Raw genomic sequence first — 20,784 nt, forward strand, 5'->3', positions numbered from 1 at the left:
CTATGGCTGCTACCTTCTTGTCCAGGTCCTCCTTGAGTTTCTGACAGGAGGTCTCATGCTGACTCTTCTCTTTAGTGGCTACAGTCAGCCTCCTCTTCAGAGAGTCTATAAAGGCCTTCCTGTTAGTGGCCTCCTCTGTCAAGGTCTTCACCTGGGTGTCACACACAGAGGGAGAGAGGATGAAGAATTTGTGAATATCTTTAAAAATATCAAAGATGTTTGAATGTGTTTTCCTTTTGCCCATGCTACAGTACTGTAGATATATTCAGTCTAAATTAAATCAAGGCTGGGTGAATATACCGGTTAGTGGCGTTTTCATGGCATATAAGTACCTGCATAGCCGATTCATTGTTAAATTTGCTAGCAGATTCTGTCACGTGATGAAAACGTGTCATCTGAAATGTTATTGTGACTACAGGAAAACCATAAAGGCTGGCGGGACTGTAAACGTGCCAGTAAAACGCATTTTCATTCCATTTTATGCCATCTGATTATGCTAACTCATTGTGTGTGATTAAACCATGTCATGTGAGATGTTAACTGAGACATACTTTCTTCTCCAGCTCCTCCACCATTCCTCTGTGTGTCTTCTCAGTCTCCTGGAGGAACCTCATCCTAGTCTTCACGTCCTCCACCAGCTGCCTCTTCATGTGCACATCTCTCTCTGTGTGGATCACCCTGGGAATGACACACACACACACACACACACAGGGCATTAACACACACACGCACACGCAAAGACGCAGACGCAAACACACGCAGAAGCAGACACACACACACACGCGTCCCCAACGCTCACATCACATTATGACAACTAAATACATTGACAATCACATGCTGATAGGGGATGCTGCAGAAAATATGAATTTCTGTATAATATCCAATTTCTAGACTGCATACATTACTGATTCCTATACTAGTGGGGAATATCTACGCCTGTTGTGCAACATCGGATGGGGAACATTTCTGACAAATGACATTTTAGATCTTCTGAGACACTAACATCCAGACTGCAGTAACAGTCTGATCTACAGTAACATAGACACAATTCAACACATCCAAATAGCATGAAAAGAATTACAGTTCTTAATGAAATGTTACACTACTGTCCTCGCCACATGAAAACCCATTAGACTGGGGAGGGGACGACTGGGGAGGGGGCGACTGGGGAAGGGGACGACTGGGGAAGGGGGACGACTGGGGGGAGGGGCGACTGGGGGGAGGGGGCGACTGGGGGAGGGGCGACTGGGGAGGGGGCGACTGGAGAGGGGGCGACTGGGGAGGGGGACGACTGGAGGGGGCGACTGGGGAGGGGGCGACTGGAGAGGGGGCGACTGGGGAGGGGACGACTGGAGAGGGGGCGACTGGGGAGGGGACGACTGGAGAGGGGGCGACTGGGGAGGGGGCGACTGGGGAGGGGACGACTGGGGAGGGGGCGACTGGGGAGGGGGTGACTGGGGAGGGGACGTGGTTCTGTAGATAACGATCCAGAGTGGAATCAACTCCAAAAGAGCTTGTTTGTTTACTTGACTAGTTGACTATTCTGATAGTAACTAGATAGAGAGACGCTGGGGTCCCCCTGTTGAAACGGCATAGCTGTGTGATAGTAATTAGATAGAGATGCTGGGGTGCCCCTGTTGAAACGGCTGTGTGTGTGTGTGTGTGGGTGTGTGTGTGTCTAAAATGTACGACGTGTCACTTCACATTTCAAACCTCTCCCTGACACGCTTAATATTCCCGTATCTCTTTAGAGCCACATCTTAAGAGACTCTTTCAGTTAAATGTCTTAGTGTGTAGTTTACTCTGTTTACATGTTTTACTCTGTTGTTTCACATAAAGGCAAATATTACCGACTTCATGGCTGTCTGGGGTCCTGCGGGGGGGAATCGGAAGAACAAATGGAATAATATGATTAAAGATCAGATGCGTTTCCTTTTAATTAATCAGGTTTACATTGCAAAATATGTATAGTTTTTTTCCCTCTCAGCCTGCACATATTACCGACTAGGCTTTTATTCTAAATAAACAGATGACGCAACCGAGGGGCAAGTGCCTTTTATATTTTTGTGTAAGTAAATGTCCCTGTCTCCCTCGATAGAGCCGTTAGCCTGGGGGCAGACTGGGCCAAATAAATGAGAGCTTGTCTTATTGGAGTGACTTTAAATTAAATGAGAGAGAAGAGAGGAGAGTCTGGCCGGGGGCCCTGCTGCATAGGGTCCCTGGTTACCCCAATGGATTTAACCATTAATGAAAAAACCCATATTGAACCTTTAGGACGTCTGTCTCTGTTGACTTGAAGAGCAGCAGCATTAGAGAGAAGCCCAGCCACATCACACAGATCCCTCTGTGCATCCCCAACACTAATAATGGTAATTAGATCTATAACATGCATTTTAGATGAACAGAGGATGAATAGAGGATAAAAAAGAATGGGGGATAGCTACTATAGTAGTTGTTCTTCTTCTGCGAGAGAGAGAGAGAGAGAGCGAGAGAGAGAGAGAGAGAGAGAGAGTGATCTGTATTTATGAAGTGTCTGTTGAAAGACTGGACTTGGAACCTGTATTCTGATCTCTAACATTATCACCCTGCTGCTAGTTCCTTTCATCTCCAGTTTTTCCACTTTATCGCTCATCAAACATGCGTCCATGATAATCACACTTTAACGTGTTCTACAGACAGTAGTAAGTGTTGTTAAAAAACAAAAGGGGAGTTGAAACATAGATGTGTCTCTGATAGACAGACAGACAACAGGATCGCTGGAGATGAAAGAAGTAGGTTCATAAATAAAGCAGGCGCCTGGATGACGGATATTGACTGAGGACACACGCTCTTACTTTGAAATTCACTTCTTTTTTTTGCAGAGGAGCAGCCTGCCTGGCCCCTTGGTGTGTACTGAGATGTATATTTCAGAGACGTCTGGTATAGACATGTCTTTCATTCTGAGAGAAGGACGCCCCGTGGAGGATGTGGCGAGGTGCTAGGGTAGCGCCATGGCAATAGAAGAAGAAGTAGAAGAAGAAGAAGAAGGGACCAATGGATATGAGGGACGTTGTCGCGGAAACCGGCTGAGGGATCTTCGCTCTGTCTCTGCTGTGATCCGCCCGCGCTTTGGTCACAAACACACAACGCTACTGTGATCGCTGTACACACTGAACACACATGTTGGATGTATTATTGAAGATGAAAGGAAAAAAGGGTACTACTGTATCATATTGGGCCGAGAGAGAGAAAGAGAGTGAGAGAGAGAGAGAAAGAGAATGAGAGAGAAAGAGAATGAGAGAGAAAGAGAGAGAGAGAAAGAGAGAAAGAGAGTGTAAGAGAGAGAGAAAGAGTGAGAGAGAAACTAACATGTCAGTCCACCCTGCCTTTGTTTGAAAATAAATTTAAAGTTTGATAAGTTGCTAATTGCCGAGACCTCTTAACATGTTACATGCTCAATGATGATCACAGCTTTGCAGTTTCACTTCTCTCAACTATGTAAGTCATTAACAGAAGGCCTGGGGGCCACTGTGGTGTTGTGTGGGTTTTTGTGTCACGAGGAGCAGAGTTGATCCTTCCTGCGGCACACACACTGGATCAATACCCATCTCTTTGATCAAAACCCTCCATCTCATCTCAACACACAATGCACAACAGGACACACACAACATACATGGCATTAACACACACACAGAAAAAGAAAACACACACACACACAGATAGACAAACACAAATGAAAGCATGCACACGCAAATAGAAAACCCCCCAGAGAGTATTCAGAGCTGAGCTGGAGAACAGGGCAGCAGTCAGAGAGCTGCCACACGGTGGAATCAAACACTGCAGATGAGACAGAGAGGAGGAAGAATGTGCAAGAGAAACAGAGAAACAGAGAGAGAGAGAGACAGAGTGAGAGTGAGCGAGAGAGAGAGAGAGCATGCTGGTCTATGTACTGACTTCTCCTGCAGTTCTCTGAGCTTCTCCTCTCTCTCCAGCAGCTGGGCTCGCAGGGCTTTGTTAGCCGACATCTGCCTCGTCACCTCCGCACTGGAGCTCTGAGAGGGGGAGACAGAGAGACAGAGTGTGTGTGAGTGTGCGTCACAGAGACAAAGAGACAGGGGTGTTGTGACACTAGCCGTGACAGGTCAGATGTAGCAGCATGTGTTCTCATTAGAACTGCAGACACTAGGATGTCAGGAAGTGACAGAAAGAGGTTTATAATACATTTACACAGTTGAGGAGAAGTAGGAGGACATTGTGATTGTGTACCGATCCATTTTTAAACCTCGTCTGTCTTTGTCATGTGAGAATACGTGGTGTATACAGTGAGGGAAAAAAGTATTTGATCCCCTGCTGATTTTGTACGTTTGCCCACTGACAAAGAAATGATCAGTCTATAATTTTAATGGTAGGTTTATTAGAACAGTGAGAGACAGAATAACAAAAAATCCAGAAAAACGCATGTCAAAAATGTTATAAATTGATTTGCATTTTAATGAGGGAAATAAGTATTTGACCCCCTCTCAATCAGAAAGATTTCTGGCTCCCAGGTGCTATCAGGTAACGAGCTGAGATTAGGAGCACACTCTGAAAGGGAGTGCTCCTAATCTCAGCTTGTTACCTGATAAAAGACACTGTCCACAGAAGCAATCAATCAATCAGATTCCAAACTCTCCACCATGGCCAAGACCAAAGAGCTCTCCAAGGATGTCAGGGACAAGATTGTAGACCTACACAAGGCTGGAATGGGCTACAAGACCATAGCCAAGCAGCTTGGTGAGAAGGTGACAACAGTTGGTGCGATTATTCACAAATGGAAGAAACACAAAAGAACTGTCAATCTCCCTCGGCCTGGGGCTCCATGCAAGATCTCACCTCGTGGAGTTGCAACGATCATGAGAACGGTGAGAAATCCGCCCAGAACTACACGGGAGGATCTTGTCAATGATCTTAAGGCAGCTGGGACCATAGTCACCAAGAAAACAATTGGTAACACACTACGCAGTGAAGGACTGAAATCCTGCAGCGCCCGCAAGGTCCCTCTGCTCAAGAAAGCACATATACAGGGCCGTCTGAAGTTTGCCAATGAACATCTGAAAGATTCAGAGGAGAACTGGGTGAAAGTGATCAGATGAGACCAAAATGGAGCTCTTTGGCATCAACTCAACTCGCCGTGTTTGGAGGAGGAGGAATGCTGCCTATGACCCCAAGAACACCATCCCCACCGTCAAACATGGAGGTGGAAACATTATGCTAAGGGAAGGACAACTTCACCGCATCAAAGGGACGATGGACGGGCCATGTACCGTCAAATCTTGGGTGAGAACCTCCTTCCCTCAGCCAGGGCATTGAAAATGGGTCGTGGATGGGTATTCCAGCATGACAATGACCCAAAACACACGGCCAAGGCAACAAAGGATTGGCTCAAGAATAAGCACATTAAGTTCCTGGAGTGGCCTAGCCAGTCTCCAGACCTTAATCCCATAGAAAATCTGTGGTGGGAGCTGAAGTTTCGAGTTGCCAAACATCAGCCTCAAAACCTTAATGACTTGGAGAAGATCTGCAAAGAGGAGTGGGACAAAATTCCTCCTGAGATGTGTGCAAACCTGGTGGCCAACTACAAGAAACGTCTGACCTCTGTGATTGCCAACAAGAGTTTTGCCACCAAGTACTAAGTAATGTTTTGCAGAGGGGTCAAATACTTATTTCTCTCATTAAAATGCAAATCAATTTATTACATTTTTTACATGCGTTTTTCTAGATTTTTTTGTTGTTATTCTGTCTCTCTGTCACACTCTGGCTCCAGGACTGTGTGTTAGAGCCAGGGTGTATTTCATTTGGTGGTGTTGGGGTTGGGTGAGTTTCATTTTGTTTGTGTTTAGTGGTGATTGGTCAATGACTCCCAATCGGAGGTAACGAGTGTCAGCTGTCGGCTCGTTATCTCTGATTGGGAGCCATATATATACTGTTGTGTTTCACTGTTTGTTTGTGGGTTTTTGTTCCATGTTTCTGTCAGTGTTACAGAGGACTTCACTATCGTCATTTGTTGTTTTTTCGTGGTTGCTTTATGAAATAAAGTCATTATGTTCACTCCACGCGCTGCGTATTGGTCCGCTCCTTTAGACGATCGTGACACTCTCACTGTTCAAATAAACCTACCATTAAAATTATAGACTGATCACTTCTTTGTCAGTGGGCAAACGTACAAAATCAGCTTGGGATCAAATACTTTTTTCCCTCACTGTACATATATTTCTGTAAATTCTTTCAATTAAATTAAATTCAAATACAAATGGAATTGAACTGAAATGGTATGACATCATAGCTTATAATTTATGCAGAGGACTGAGGGGTAAGGAGAACCCTGTCGAGTAAAAAAGAAAAAAGATATATTTGTTGTGTATGTTTTGCATGTGTATCAGTATGGCTCTATTGCAGGATCAAAGAGAGAGAGGACAACGTTGTGTCAAAGTCTCTCTGGTGCACGTCACACACACACACAACCCTTGTGGCCCTTGACTACAGGTGTGCTTGTGATCATGAGAATGATGGATATTTGTGTGTGCAGCTTCCCTTTGGTTTAAAGGAGCTCTGGTCTCCAGTGGAAACTCGTAGGATCTCACACACACACACACACCCACACACCCTCCCCCCAACACACTGTTCTCTCTGCTCCCCCTCCTCACCTCTCACACTACACCATCACCTTGGTAACGACAGTAGCAATATGGCGGATGACACTGATGAGTGAGCTAATGAAGGGCTGATAATGGTGTCGTCCTGACACCTCGGAGGGTTCAGCCACTCAGAGGACACGTCCTCACAACCACACTGTTGTTTCCCATTTCTCACCTCACTGACAGGTGTTCCCTGGCATATCAAATAATAGCAAACCACTGGGTAATTGTCATGGGTAAATCTAATACGATTTTGAAAAGATGTGACATCTAAATCGTCTGCAAAAAAAATATGTTCTACGGACATTTTTGTAATATTATCAGAATGAGAAAATATTAGAATAAAATCTGAAATAAATTAATTTTTTTGTTTGTTTTAAAATTCAGATGAAAGGAGTGTTAAATTGAAGCTTGATGGATTGTTTCTGACAGCATTGTCAACCCTGCTGGAACTGTCAGCATCGTCAGATAATTAACGTCAAGGTCCTTGCTTCTATAAACATGTTTAGTATAGTGCACATATCTTTTTTTTCCCGTGAAATGTTTATGATGCTTTCTTAAATGTTTTTATCTATCTGCCCAGGGACTACAGATGAAAACTAGCCAGCTGGCTAAATCTGGCACATTTACAGCAATGTGTGCATTGTCCCTGTCAAATAAATAAGTAAACATACTTATATATTACTGCTGTGCTCTCTTCTTGACAGGCCACCATTGCAAATAAGAATCAGTTCTTAATTGACTCAAATGTATAAATAAAGGTTGAATGATAAAAATAAACACTGTATATCTTTTGCTGTGAACTCCTGCTTCCTCTATAGTTGACCACTAACCTTCAGTTTAGTGTGGAGTGTTTGACCTCTGCCTCCAGGGGCTTTGAGGACAGCAGGTGGGGGTCTCCAGGGGCTGGGGGGGGGAGAGGGGAGCTGCTGGGGGTCGGGGTCCTGTGGATCTGCCCCACTGCTCCAGCTCCATCTCCAGCACCTCTCAGCTGCTCCACACCCGCCAGGTCAGAGGTCAGCTTCTGGGAACACCATTAAACACACCGGGAGTAGAGAGAGAGGAGAGAGAGGTAGTCAGAAAGTACTGCAGGTATAAGGTTAGATATACAAGACAAAAATAGTTTTGGGTGAATTAAAAAATAATGCAGGTCAGAACGTACAGTATGCTATGATACCAGCACCGGCAGCATAGATTGAGAAAATACTTACAGAAAACATGACTGAAAAGATAACGAGAGAGAGAATCAGAAAATATACCTGCTACTGCTGTTGTGGCATCATGTAAAAAATACAACGACTCTGACTCAAGTTTGACCACGACTTTTGTTGTTATTCTGTCTGTGTGAATCCAGTGAGAGGTGGTGGGAAAGCTGGACCCGACCTGAGACACGAGGGAGGATCGGACACCCTGAGAGGAACAATCTAACAAAGTAAAAACCAAGTCCTCAGATAAACACAGAACACGTATCCACAAAGAGTCTCAGTGTAGGAGTGCTGATCCAGGATCAGTTATATAAAATATATTTTGATTTGTTTAACACTTTTTTGGTTACTAATGATTCCGTATGTGTTATTTCATTAGTTTTGATGTCTTCACTATTATTCTACTGTCACGCCCCTGGCTCTGGGACCTGTTACGCGGAGCAGGGTGTGTAGTTTCTATGTGTTTGTGTTCTAGGTTCTTTATCTAGCTCATGTGTTTCTGTGTTGGCCGGGGTGGTTCTCAATCAGAGGCAACGAGTGTCAGCTGTTGCTTGTTGTCTCTGATTGGGAACCATACTTAGGCAGCGTGTTTTGCCACAGTGTTTGTGGGATCTTGTTCGTGTATGGTTTGTGTCTGTTACAAGGACGCCAATCACGTATGTGTGTGTGGTGTAATAGAATAAAGTATGTTTCATTCCACGCATGGCATTGGTCACTGTGTTGACGATCGTGACATCTACAATGTAGAAAATAGTAAAAATGAAAGAAAACCCTTGAATGAGTAGGTGTTCTAAAACTTTGACCGGTAGTGTATGTACAGATGAAGCAGTGAAATAAGTGATCACATGGTGAACCCGTCATGGATTTTTTTAAATCACTCAATGGAGAATGTTTTAAATCAGGATTAGGTTTAATCTATGTCGGGAAACCAGCCCCTTATGATAGGCTAACAAAGTATTTTGAGAGTTACTGTATATATTCTTCTACAGTGTAATGTAGTGACTGGTAACTGTGATTAAATCCCGTTTCTATCTTAATGAAGACAGGATGATTTGACGTGCGGCCGCCGAAGGGCCCTAATTCTCTAACCCTGATTGGCAGGGAATAGAGCCATCCAGTAGAATCAGAGTGCACCCTGGGACGGAGGGAGTTGAGGTGGGTTTGGTTTAGAAGCGAGAGAGGAAGTGTGAAGAAAGAGAGAGAGAGAGAGAGAGAGAGAGAGAGAGAGAGAGAGAGAGAGAGAGAGAGAGAGAGAGAGAGAGAGAGAGAGAGAGAGAGAGAGAGAGAGAGAGAGAGAGAGAGAGAGAGAGAGAGAGAGAGAGAGAAGGATAATACTGCCAGCCCATCATCTATTCTACTGTACCAGTGTATCAGACATGGTAAACATTTGCTTTGGGGCTAAACGGTTTAACGCACCATATTGTCAACCCCAATGAATCATTTCAACCTCTTATCAAAGTAATGTACTCAATGCAAGTATTTTTGTTGTTAATTTATCATTGCCACATAAAGCGACCGGTATCATATCAAACATCATGCTCACTTTGTAGTGCAAATAGGGAGAAGGTGATATGTGGCACACACACCCACACCCCCACAACCCCACCACACCCTCCCAACCCCACCACACCCCTCTCAACCCCCCACACCCTCTCAACCCCACCACACCCTCCCAACCCCACCACACCCTCTCAACCCCACCACACCCTCTCAACCCCCCCACACCCTCAACCCCCCCCCCACACCCCTCAACCCCCCCCACACCCCCAACCCCCCCCACACCCCTCAAACCCCACCACACCCCCAAACCCCCCACACCCCTCAACCCCCCCCACACCCCTCAACCCCACCACACCCTCTCAACCCCACCACACCCCTCAACCCCACCACACCCTCTCAACCCCACCCCCCCCCACACCCCCTCAACCCCACCACACCCCCCCAACCCCCCCCACACCCCTCAACTCCACCACACCCTCCCAACCCCCCCCCCTCAACCCCCCCCACACCCTCTCAACCCCCCACACCCCCTCAACCCCACCACACCAGCTCAACCCCCCCCACACCTTCTCAACCCCACCATACCCTCTCAACCCCACCACACCCCTAACCCCCCACACCCCCTCAACCCACCACACCCCCCCAACCCCCCCCCCACCCTCTCAACCCCCACACCCTCCCAACCCACCACACCCCCCCAACCCCCCCCCCACACCCTCCCACACCCTCCAAAACACCCCCCACACCCCTCAACCCCCCCACACCCCTCAACCCCCCCCCCACACCCCTCAACCCCACCACACCCTCCCAACTCCCCCACACCCTCCCAACTCCACCACACCCTCCCAACCCCCCCTCAACCCCACCCACACCCTCTCAACCCCCCACACCCCTCAACCCCACCCACACCCTCTCAACCCCCCCCACACCCCTCAACCCCCCCCACACCCCCCAACCCCACCACACCCCCTTAACCCCCCACACCCTCCAACCCACCACACCCTCCCAACCCCCCCCCCACCCTCTCAACCCCCCACACCCTCCCAACCCACCACACCTCCCAACCCACCACACCCTCCCAACCCCACACCCCCCCACACCCCCCAAAAACCCCCCACACCCAACCCCCCCACACCCCTCAACCCCCCCACACCCCCAAAACCCCCTCCGCAGCCTCTCAATCCCCCCACACACCCCCCCAACCCCACCACACCCCCAACCCCACCACACCCCCCCAACATCCTGGAAACCGCAGTAGTCCCAGGGGTGGCCTCTCTGCTCTGCATACATGGAGGTTATTGATATCTGGTTGCCTGCTGACACCTCTTAGTAGAATACCTCTTGTTTTAGGTTTCCTCCTCTTTGAAGGCTCACAGGCCATATCCCTATGGAGAGAGACAGAGAGAGGGGGGCTGCTTCTGCTGCTGCTGCTGGGTCGTGTGTGTGTGTGTGTGTTAAGAGTGGCATTGATGACACTTCCCGTAAGACAGGCTTTGATTTAGAGGGGCCATTTTAGCCCTGGGTCTGGTGAGAGATGACACTGACTCTGATGCATGGTGGGACCATTAGGCTGCCCAGCGAAGTTCGCGCCTCCTGTCTCTCTCTTCCTGTCTCCTCCCCTTCTCGCTCACTACTCTCCTCTCGCGCCTTCTCCTCTCCCTCCCGCTCTGTCTATTTCTGTTTCTCACACTCTCTCGCTCTACCACCTTGCACCCTCCCCCCCCCCCTCTCTATTCAGTTTCTCTCTCCCTCTCTAGGGTAGTGGTCTCGCTGGTGCCATTCCAAGTGATACCGAATCATTAGCAGGATAAATAATGAGGCCGGTGGCTCCGAAAATAGCAACGGCACCACATAGTCATAGACACATACAGTACACTCACATTTTGGGCCGGCTCAGTTCCTCAACCACAACAAGCGAACGCTAGCCAACATGACCTAGACCCAGATATACATACAACACCTTGAAAATGGAGTTGAGATAATATCAGTATTATTTTTCCAGAATAACACCAGAGAAACCTCAGGCCAAGGAATAAATGGCAGAGTAAACACAGTACTTATATTGTTCAAAGAGAGATAAAAAAAAGAACTCAAGGACCAACAGCATGACCTTAGATTTAGACTTTAGATGAACCATAGATTTTTGGAAAGACAACTGAAGGCAGCAGTGGACCCATCTTTATATGTTTACCTTTATAGTGAGTCACCGGGATTAAGGTGCAGGTTCTGTCACGTGCATGAGCATAAAAAGCCGGACCCAGAAAAGCCGTTACCCTGTCAGCAGTGACGTTTTACCCCTCTAATCCGTGGTAATCCAGCCACTTACATGCAAGATGGGAGCTGGGCCGATCACACCTGGAGATTACGGTGGGTTATGTCAAGAGACGTAATTGTAGAACGAGGTAGACAGGGAGGTGGGGAGGGAGAGGTACCTAATCCAACCCCAAATGATCCCCTTTGGTTAATATGCATGACGACGTTTTCCAGCGGGAGGAACATTTTCGAAATATAGTACATCCCACCTGTCACCCAGAGGGGCGGTTCCTCTAAGCGGCTTCCTTCCTCAAATAAGAGGAAAGAGAGGGAGAGAGGAAGAAGAAAAGTGTGAGAGAGGATAATGTCCCCCCCCCATAGCCAATCATCCTTCATTTCCTAACAGATTTTTCAGCTTTATTCCCACCTTGTTGAACAGAAAGTACAAAGACAGAAGTCAAGGAACAGAGAGCACCATAAGAGGTCACGTTTTACAGACTGACGGCAATTATGGAGAGGGAACAGGGTGGAAATACAACAAAGACTGGTGTGTGTGTGTCTCTGTGAGTGTGTGTCCCTCTCTCTGTGTGTGTGTGTGGCTCTGACAGCTATTGCAGTGGTTCTGACAGAGAGTGTGGGGATGGGGTGTGGGGGTGGATTGAGATGAAAGGTATGTGGTAGAGAACAGTTCACAGTGAGAGACAGAAAGGGTACAGCACTCTCTCTCTACCCCCCCCCCCACCCCCCTCTCTACCTCTTTCTCCCTCACTCCTCTCCCCCCCCCCATCTCCCCTCCAATCAATTTCTACCCCCCCTCCCACCCCCTCTCCCAACCCCCCTCCCCACCTACCCCCCCCCACACCCCCCAACCCCCCCCATACCTCCCCCCATCCACCCCCCCCCACCCCCCCCCATGTCACAGCCACACACACTAACACACCACTGTGCCTGGGGACGCCAGAACTAGAACACCCTCTAAACATAGATTAGTCATTTATAACACTTTCATCACACGAACACACACACACAGAGCGATCACATTTAAATAACACAACTTCCCATTGAAGTAACAGGAAACTACAGGACACCACTAAGAGCCAAACAAACGAGGTAGCCTCTACTTCCTGTCTCTGACACTGTCATCATACTTTACATGACAGCCCCGAGGCGCCGGGCTAAGCCAATTAGAGCCAGAGATTTGGACTCAGAGTCAGAGAGCTAGCAGGCAGGGGCCCGCGGATAACCAGCCAACAGCACAGGACCTTGTGCCCCTTTAGGGGGAATGATCCCTGTTTTCTATCTGCTCGAGCTGAGGGCTTGCTGCAGTGGCATTAATATGCAGGAGTAAAAGACAGCTATTGCTGTTTTTTGGTCAGCCCAAGCGGAGGAAAGGTGTGTGTGTGTGTGTCTCTGTTTCTAGGGTGTGTGTGTGTATTTGTATGTGTGTGTCATTAATGCCGAGAGCCAGTGTGGGGTCTCCCGGGGCCCGGTGCTATTCTACGGTACCCAGGTAGGGGCGGAACCCGGAGGCCACTCCAGACGCCGGGGCTGCGTTGAGTGTGTAAACACACCCAATCAGGCCCAGTGGGTGGGGCTGGTCAGGGGTCTGCCTGCGCCTGCCCAACAGGGGCCTCCTGCCAGTCCCACAATTCACCATACGGCCCGGAGAGGGGAGAGAGAGAGAGAGAGAGAGGGGAGAGAGGAGGCAAGTCATGGAAGAATTTGCCTGACTACACAAACACACCGCGACCACGGATGTTAGTTTCATCTCCGCAATGAGTGATGAGATTCCCCAGCGATTTCTAGAATGGAAATCCATTTTAAACCGTCTGATTGGTCCCAGAAACCAATAGGTTGGGCCAGAGCCAGAACACACGTGGGTAAAGCAGCGTTTTGAAAATGTGCCATTGGCTTTGACACTCTGATTGGTTAGATATGATCCAATGGCTGATGGCTTTGTTTTGTACAACACCCCTCATTTTGACGTCCCCACAAACGACTTCAACGATGGCAGTCTCAGAATGAAGTACTGTACGTAGCGAACAAAAAAAAAATGTTTGAATTCGGTGTGCAATTGAGTCTGAGAAATAACACTACGACACTGTTTCAGAGACTAGCTGGTTGAGTCAGTACAGTATAGTAAAATATAGTAGTCAGCATAGTACATTATAGTATAGTAGTCAGTAGAGTACATTATAGTAGTCAGTAGAGTACATTATAGTAGTCAGTAGAGTACATTATAGTAGTCAGTAGGGTATAGTATAGTAGTCAGTAGGGTATAGCATAGTAGTCAGTAGGGTATAGCATAGTAGTCAGTAGGGTATATTATAGTAGTCAGTAGGGTATAGTCTAGTAGTATGTAGGGTATAGTAGTCAGTAGGGTATAGTCTAGTAGTATGTAGGGTATAGTAGTAGTAGGGATAGTATAATAGTCAGTACGGTATAGTAGTCAGTATGGTATAGTATATAGTTAGTAGTCAGTAGGGTATAGTACAGTATAGTAGTCAGTAGGGTATAGTATAGTAGTAGTATGGTATATTATAGTAGTCAGTAGGGTATAGTATAGTATAGAGCCAGTAGGGTATATAATAGTAGTCGTAGGGTATAGTATAGTATAGACAGTAGGGTATATATCAGTAGGGTATAGTATTGTATAGTAGTCAGTAGGGTATAGTATAGTCAGTAGGGTATAGTAGTCAGTAGGGTATAGTCTACTGTCTAGTAGTCAGTAGGGTATAGGATAGTACAGTATAGTAGTCAGTAGGGTATAGTATAGTAGTAGTAGGGTATAGTATAGTAGTTGTAGGGTATATATAGTAGTTGTAGGGTATAGTATAGTAGTCAGTAGAGTAATTATAGTAGTCAGAGAGTACATTATAGTAGTCAGTAGGGTATAGTATAGTAGTCAGTAGGGTATAGTATAGTAGTCAGTAGGGTATATTATAGTAGTCATATGGTATAGTATAGTAGTCAGTAGGGTATAGTATAGTAGTCAGTAGGGTATAGTATAGTAGTCAGTGGAGCATAGTATAGTAGTCAGTAGGGTATAGTTTAGTATAGTAGTCAATATAGTATAGTAGTCAGTAGGGTATAGTATAGTAGTCAGTAGGGTATATTATAGTAGTCAGTAGGGAAGTCTAGTAGTCAGTAGGTATAGTTAGTAGTAGTAGGGTATAGTCTGAGTCGTAGGGTATAGTACAGCACAGTAAGTAGTAGTAGGGTATAGTATAGTAGTAGTAGGGTATAGTAGTCAGTAGAGCATAGTTTAGTATAGTAGTCCATATGGTATAGTATAGTAGTCAGTAGGGTATAGTATAGTAGTCATTAGGGTATAGTGTAGTAGATTAGGGTATAGTAGTAGTCAGAAGGTATAGTATAGTAGTAGTAGGGTATATTATAGTAGTCAGTAGGGTATAGTATAGTAGTCGTAGGGTATAGTATAGTAGTCAGTATAGTCTAGTAGTCAGTAGGGTATAGTATAGTACAGTATAGTATAGTAGTCAGTAGGGTATAGTAGAGTAGTCAGTAGGGTATATTATAGTAGTCAGTAGGGTATAGTATAGTAGTCAGTAGGGTATAGTATAGTAGTCAGTAGGGTATATTATAGTAGTCAGTAGGGTATAGTATAGTAGTCAGTAGGGTATAGTCTACTGTCTAGTAGTCAGTAGGGTATAGGATAGTACAGTATAGTAGTCAGTAGGGTATAGTATAGTAGTCAGTAGGGTATAGTATAGTAGTCAGTAGGGTATATTATAGTAGTCAGTAGGGTATAGTATAGTATAGTAGTCAGTAGGGTATATTATAGTAGTCTGTGGGGTATAGTATAGTAGTCAGCAGAGTACATTATAGTAGTCAGTAGAGTACATTATAGTAGTCAGTAGAGTACATTATAGTAGTCAGTAGGGTATAGTATAGTAGTCAGTAGGGTATAGTATAGTAGTCAGTAGGGTATAGTCTAGCAGTCAGTAGGGTATAGTCTAGTAGTCAGTAGGGTATAGTATAGTACAGTATAGTAGTCAGTAGGGTATAGTATAGTAGTCAGTAGGGTATAGTAGTCAGTAGGGTATAGTTTAGTATAGTAGTCCATATGGCATAGTATAGTAGTCAGTAGGGTATAGTAGTCAGTAGGGTATAGTATAGTAGTCAGTAGAGCATAGTATAGTAGTCAGTAGGGTATAGTTTAGTATAGTAGTCCATATGGTATAGTATAGTAGTCAGTAGGGTATAGTAGTCAGTAGGGTATATTATAGTAGTCAGTAGGGTATAGTCTAGTAGTCAGTAGGGTATAGTCTAGTAGTCAGTAGGGTATAGTATAGTACAGTATAGTAGTCAGTAGGGTATAGTATAGTAGTCAGTAGGGTATATTATAGTAGTCAGTAGGGTATATTATAGTATAGTAGTCAGTAGGGTATAGTCTAATAGTCAGTAGGGTATAGGATAGTACAGTATAGTAGTCAGTAGGGTATAGTATAGTAGTCAGTAGGGTATAGTATATTATAGTAGTCAGTAGGGTATAGTATAGTATAGTATAGTAGTCAGTAGGGTATAGTAGTCAGTAGGGTATAGTATAGTAGTCAGTAGGGTATAGTATAGTAGTCAGTAGGGTATAGTATAGTAGTGAGTAGGGTATAGTATAGTAGTCAGTAGGGTATATTATAGTATAGTAGTCAGTAGGGTATAGTATAGTAGTCAGTAAGGTATAGTATTGTATAGTAGTCAGTAGGGTATAGTATAGTAGTCAGTAGGGTATAGTATAGTAGTCAGTAGGGTATAGTATAGTAGTCAGTAGGGTATATTATAGTAGTCAGTAGGGTATAGTATAGTAGTCAGTAGGGTATTGCAGGAGACTGCAGCAGTGTGTTCAGTGCTCTGTGTCTCTTCCTCTGCTCCTCTGTGGTGCTGACCTCCTCAGGCGAGGGCAGGCCTGTCAGACACACACTTATTAAGCATGATAAGCGCAAAGGAGCTGCTACCACTGCAGCCAGGGATAGGGCCCCCAGAAACACACCGAAAGACAAAAGAAAAGACAGGAAGAAAAAAAGAGGAGAGAAAAAGAACAACTTCCTTGTTCCCAGTTACTGTACCAACCCCCCTCCTTATCTTTCCATTCTTCCCCTTCTCTCTGGTTCCACTCTCGTCCCCCATATCCTCTCCTCTGGTCTGTGGTACCTGTGATAACTGCTTGCTGACGTTCAGTCTCTGGTTGAGCTGCGAAGTGATCTTCTCGTTGGCGTCTCGCAGCTCCCGGGCGGAGCGCTGGGCATCACGCCGGGCGGTCTGTAGAACGGCGAGGTGGCGCTGGAGCGCCAGAACGCGCCCGCGCAGAGAGGAGGGGGCGCAGCAGCCGCACCTCTGGGCCTTCCTCCTCTTTCTCTCACTCCGTCTCAGCCCTCCTTCCTCCCCCGGCTCCCTCTGTTTATTTCCTAACAAGGGGAGAACACAGTGCGTTCCTCAGTGTGTTCATGTACAAGACAGCGGTGAACACACTCACAATCCCCATTTAGATTTCTGCTGCTGAGAGTTATCAAATGTGTGTATGTGTGTGTGTACGTGTGTGTGTGTGTGATATTCTATTACCAGACTGACTAAGCCATTCCATATATAACCGATACAACAGCGTAGATAACAGAAACTTGTTTTGTATCAAGTGTCGTTTCCAATAGTGTGTGTTTTGGTGGTTCCCCCCCTAAATAGTTTAAGTTTAGTGAAAATCTGAGTGAAACATGAAACCGTGTTGTTGCTACCTTGGTTCGGAACATCGGGCTGCGTTCTGGAGAATTCTTCCGCTGGCTGTTCTGAGGTGGCTGCGTACCTGTGTGACTGGAAAAAGACAAACAAAAACGTTTTGCAACGCTTTTAAACCCTGCCTTTTAATGCAACACAACAGGTTGACATCCGCAACAGACTGAGGGAGTCTTGAACGCGGCGTGTCGTGTCACGCAGGAATCACAGCATGTGGCGTTTAATGCGACGCGACAAATCACACCGCGCAGTAATGCGGCGCAACGTGTTTAATACAACACACGTCGACTCGAACGCAACTCTACACCGCCGCAACTCTCTTGACAGGTGCCAGTTGAAACACCCCCGCGCTCACTCACCCCCTTGCCCCTGTGCGCCACGGTGTGTGTGTGTGTGTGTGTGTGTGTGTGTGACACCGCCCGAGAGCGTTTGTAGTCACATCAAAGCCCTTCCCCCCCGGAGCACCGGTAGGGTTTAATCACGGGCTGGTTTGATCACATGGAGCCTTCCGGAAGCCCTTTGGTTTGTGACACAGCGCGCGTGGCTCCACTGTCATGGCGATGAGGCTGGGCGGAGCTGATTGGCAGGGCGGGCGGAGGGGCATGCGGAGTGGAGGAGGGGCTGAATGAGGGATCGGAGAGACACTGGGGTCTTGACAGATAGAAGAGCCTAGAGAACACCCCCATCCACCCATTTCTAGAGAAGTGTCTCTCTCTCTTTGGTGAATAGCTGCCAGGTATTACAGTGAAGGAGTTGACAATAGACAAAAACAAGGACAGAGAAACCTGGACTATTGATGGAGGAAGGAAGAAGCCACAACCTGTTGGAACACAGGAGGCAGAGCCGAAAGCCATGTAGAGCAGTGTGTAATATAGGCCAGACACGGCTTGGCCAAACCCAGGTTAATAACATCCTGACTGACTCACCCATTACAAACAACTATTCAATTAACTACTCCAATTACACATTATGTGTAAAGACCTGTTAGTTGGTTGAATGGAGGTTATAGTGAATGGAAGAATAGATGGACTGCTCCAAATGGACCCACCTTGACTGGGTGACTGTCCAGGCTGTCACAGTACTCCTCTCCACTGTCACGAGAGAGAGAGAGAGAGAGAGAGAGAGAGAGAGAGAGAGAGAGAGAGAGAGAGAGACAGAGAGAGAGAGCGAGACAGAGAGAAAGAGAGACAGAAAGAGAGACAGAAAGAGAGAGACAGAAAGAGAGAGACAGAGAGAGAGAGACAGAGAGAGAGACAGACAGAGAGAGAGAGACAGAGAGAGAGAGACAGAGAGAGAGAGAGACAGAGAGAGAGAGAGAGAGAGAGAGAGAAAAATAAAGAATGTGAATATGTATTAACACAGTAATATTTGAATTTTGCATGTATGGAAGTTCAATAACAATTTATATATCCAATGTTCCATTTACCATCAAGCAGAGTATTGTTTTTTCCATCTCATTCCATGTGCAATTTAATTCCTGAATTTATTTCCTGAATTCCTGGAAATGACCTGAATGAATTCCACCTCATCAGTTGTGCTACGGTGTGTATCAACATGTATGAAGACTGCTGTGGCCTTCATTAGTGCTATCTGTGTGACAGACGTGTGTGAGTGGCATGGCTGAGCGACGACGAGACGAGCCCATCTGATGGACGGACGTGCGATAAAGGTTTCGGAGACACACACACACACACACACACACACACACACACTGGCACGGGCACACAACACACCTCCACTCCCTACCCCATTCCCCCCAGTTATCGACAGTGACCTTTGACGTGGAAGTCAGTGACATTTACGCTGTGGGTTTATTAACGTGGGGCGGTGAGAGCAGCAGAGGTAAAGAGCTCCACATCACCATCAGCCTTCCGACATGACAGACCAAAAGGCCCCAGGGCTGGGGGGCGGAGGCTGGGGATGGAGGCTGGAGGCTGGAGGGAGAAAGGACTAGACCCAGCCACTAAGGCCCAAGACTGGCCTACTGACAGACTGTGCCGAGTACTGTGCATTCCAGTATACCACATACCTGCACCAGAGAGGCATTTAGCCTACAATACACGATACCAAAGTAAGGGGAATAAATAACTATTTCAATACAAACCAACCCTGTGGATACAAGTCAAGTCTTCACTATAACAGTACGCTGGATGTATTGAATAGACTGTATTTGCATGATATGCTGTTGTAATTGACAGGTCCTTCAGACAGCCTGTCTTTACCTGCCTGCTCACTGCCTTTGGGCTGAACCACTCACTCAGCCAGGGCGGGGGTGATCACCTTGTCAGGGAGTGAGCTGTATCACTGTATCTCACACCCTGTGGCAGGGCGTTCCCCCTGTTTAGGGCACTTCTACTATTCCATCAGTCTCAGATGTGCTGAGTGGACAGGACAGTGTGCTGGTCGTGTCATGGCTGCCTTGCTTCGGGAGACAGGTGTGTGGGTGTGTGTGTGTGTGTGTGTGTGTGTGCTGGTGTCTTGCAGCAGTGCGGACTGCGGAGGCGTATTATATATTGTATACCAGAGACCTCCTGCTAGCCCCTACAGTACTCTCCCGGAGCCCCCTGCCTCATCCCTGCTCTACTCTCCAAACAAACTGCTGATGTGGTGAAAATGTAAAATGGCCGCCAGCCTTAAGGTACTTCTTCCTGAAACTGTCTAACCACAACGAGAGCCAGAGGCATTGAGAAGAACAGTTAAAAACCAAGACGGAGGAAGGCGCTTGTCAGTCACTTCTTTAACGAGTCTGATGTCTTCATTTAGTTGGTATTTAACAAATTCTCTGCAGGATGAAAAACCTTCACATTTTCCCAAGCACCTATAGGCATAATAACATTGGGACATGAGAGACAGAAGGCTTTACAGCACTACACCTCAACTGACAGGTAACTTAACTAAGACATCTTCATTTAAGACACACTTTCCTAAATCCTCCTAAGTCGCCCTTTTAGGTTAAAACGGTATCTTACAGCTGCTTATTAGACACATTAGGGACAAGGGAGAAGCACGCCATAGGTTTATACAGCCACTGTTAGGTTTCAACATCCCCATGTGAGTAACCAATAGACCCTGGATAAGATTTCAGTGAGATGAATTAGTCATGGGAGAGGTGAGGTGAGTGTGTGTGTGTGTGTGTGTGTGTGTGTGAAGTGTAGCTAGGCTACTGCTGGAGGGGGGAAGAGAGTCTTGGTGAGAAATAAACATCAGCCAGCGGTGTGGGTAGCCGGTGTTTGAAATCAAATCATCCCAACCATCACTCAATAAACGTTAGCTCAGTGGCTTCTTAGCATAAAACATACATGAAATAATTACTGTAGATGGTTCTTAATTTGGAGAGTGTTAAACAGCTTGTAGACATCTGGTAGCGAGCCGAGGAGGGTCATTCAAAATGTATCCAACTAAATTAAGGCGAGGAGAGGAATGAGAGGGGG

At 46.5% G+C, this 20,784-nt stretch overlaps 1 protein-coding gene across 1 annotated transcript in view; it reads right to left on the bottom strand.

The window, feature by feature from the left end:
- LOC121580857 (centlein-like) overlaps positions 1-20,784 on the bottom strand; it is a 73,814-nt gene that overhangs the window by 23,996 nt on the left and 29,034 nt on the right. Inside the window, exons 7-14 of the mRNA XM_045212843.1 lie at positions 18,402-18,444; positions 17,356-17,431; positions 16,781-17,034; positions 7,610-7,677; positions 7,487-7,559; positions 3,934-4,031; positions 552-678; positions 14-151 (exon numbers count right to left, since the gene is read on the bottom strand). Of these exons, the coding sequence (XP_045068778.1) occupies positions 14-151; positions 552-678; positions 3,934-4,031; positions 7,487-7,559; positions 7,610-7,677; positions 16,781-17,034; positions 17,356-17,431; positions 18,402-18,444 (877 nt within the window). The remainder of the gene's footprint in view (positions 1-13; positions 152-551; positions 679-3,933; positions 4,032-7,486; positions 7,560-7,609; positions 7,678-16,780; positions 17,035-17,355; positions 17,432-18,401; positions 18,445-20,784) is intronic.

The sequence above is a fragment of the Coregonus clupeaformis genome, unplaced genomic scaffold, assembly GCF_020615455.1.
Source record: "Coregonus clupeaformis isolate EN_2021a unplaced genomic scaffold, ASM2061545v1 scaf0054, whole genome shotgun sequence".
In the NCBI taxonomy this organism is placed as follows: Eukaryota; Metazoa; Chordata; class Actinopteri; order Salmoniformes; family Salmonidae; genus Coregonus; species Coregonus clupeaformis.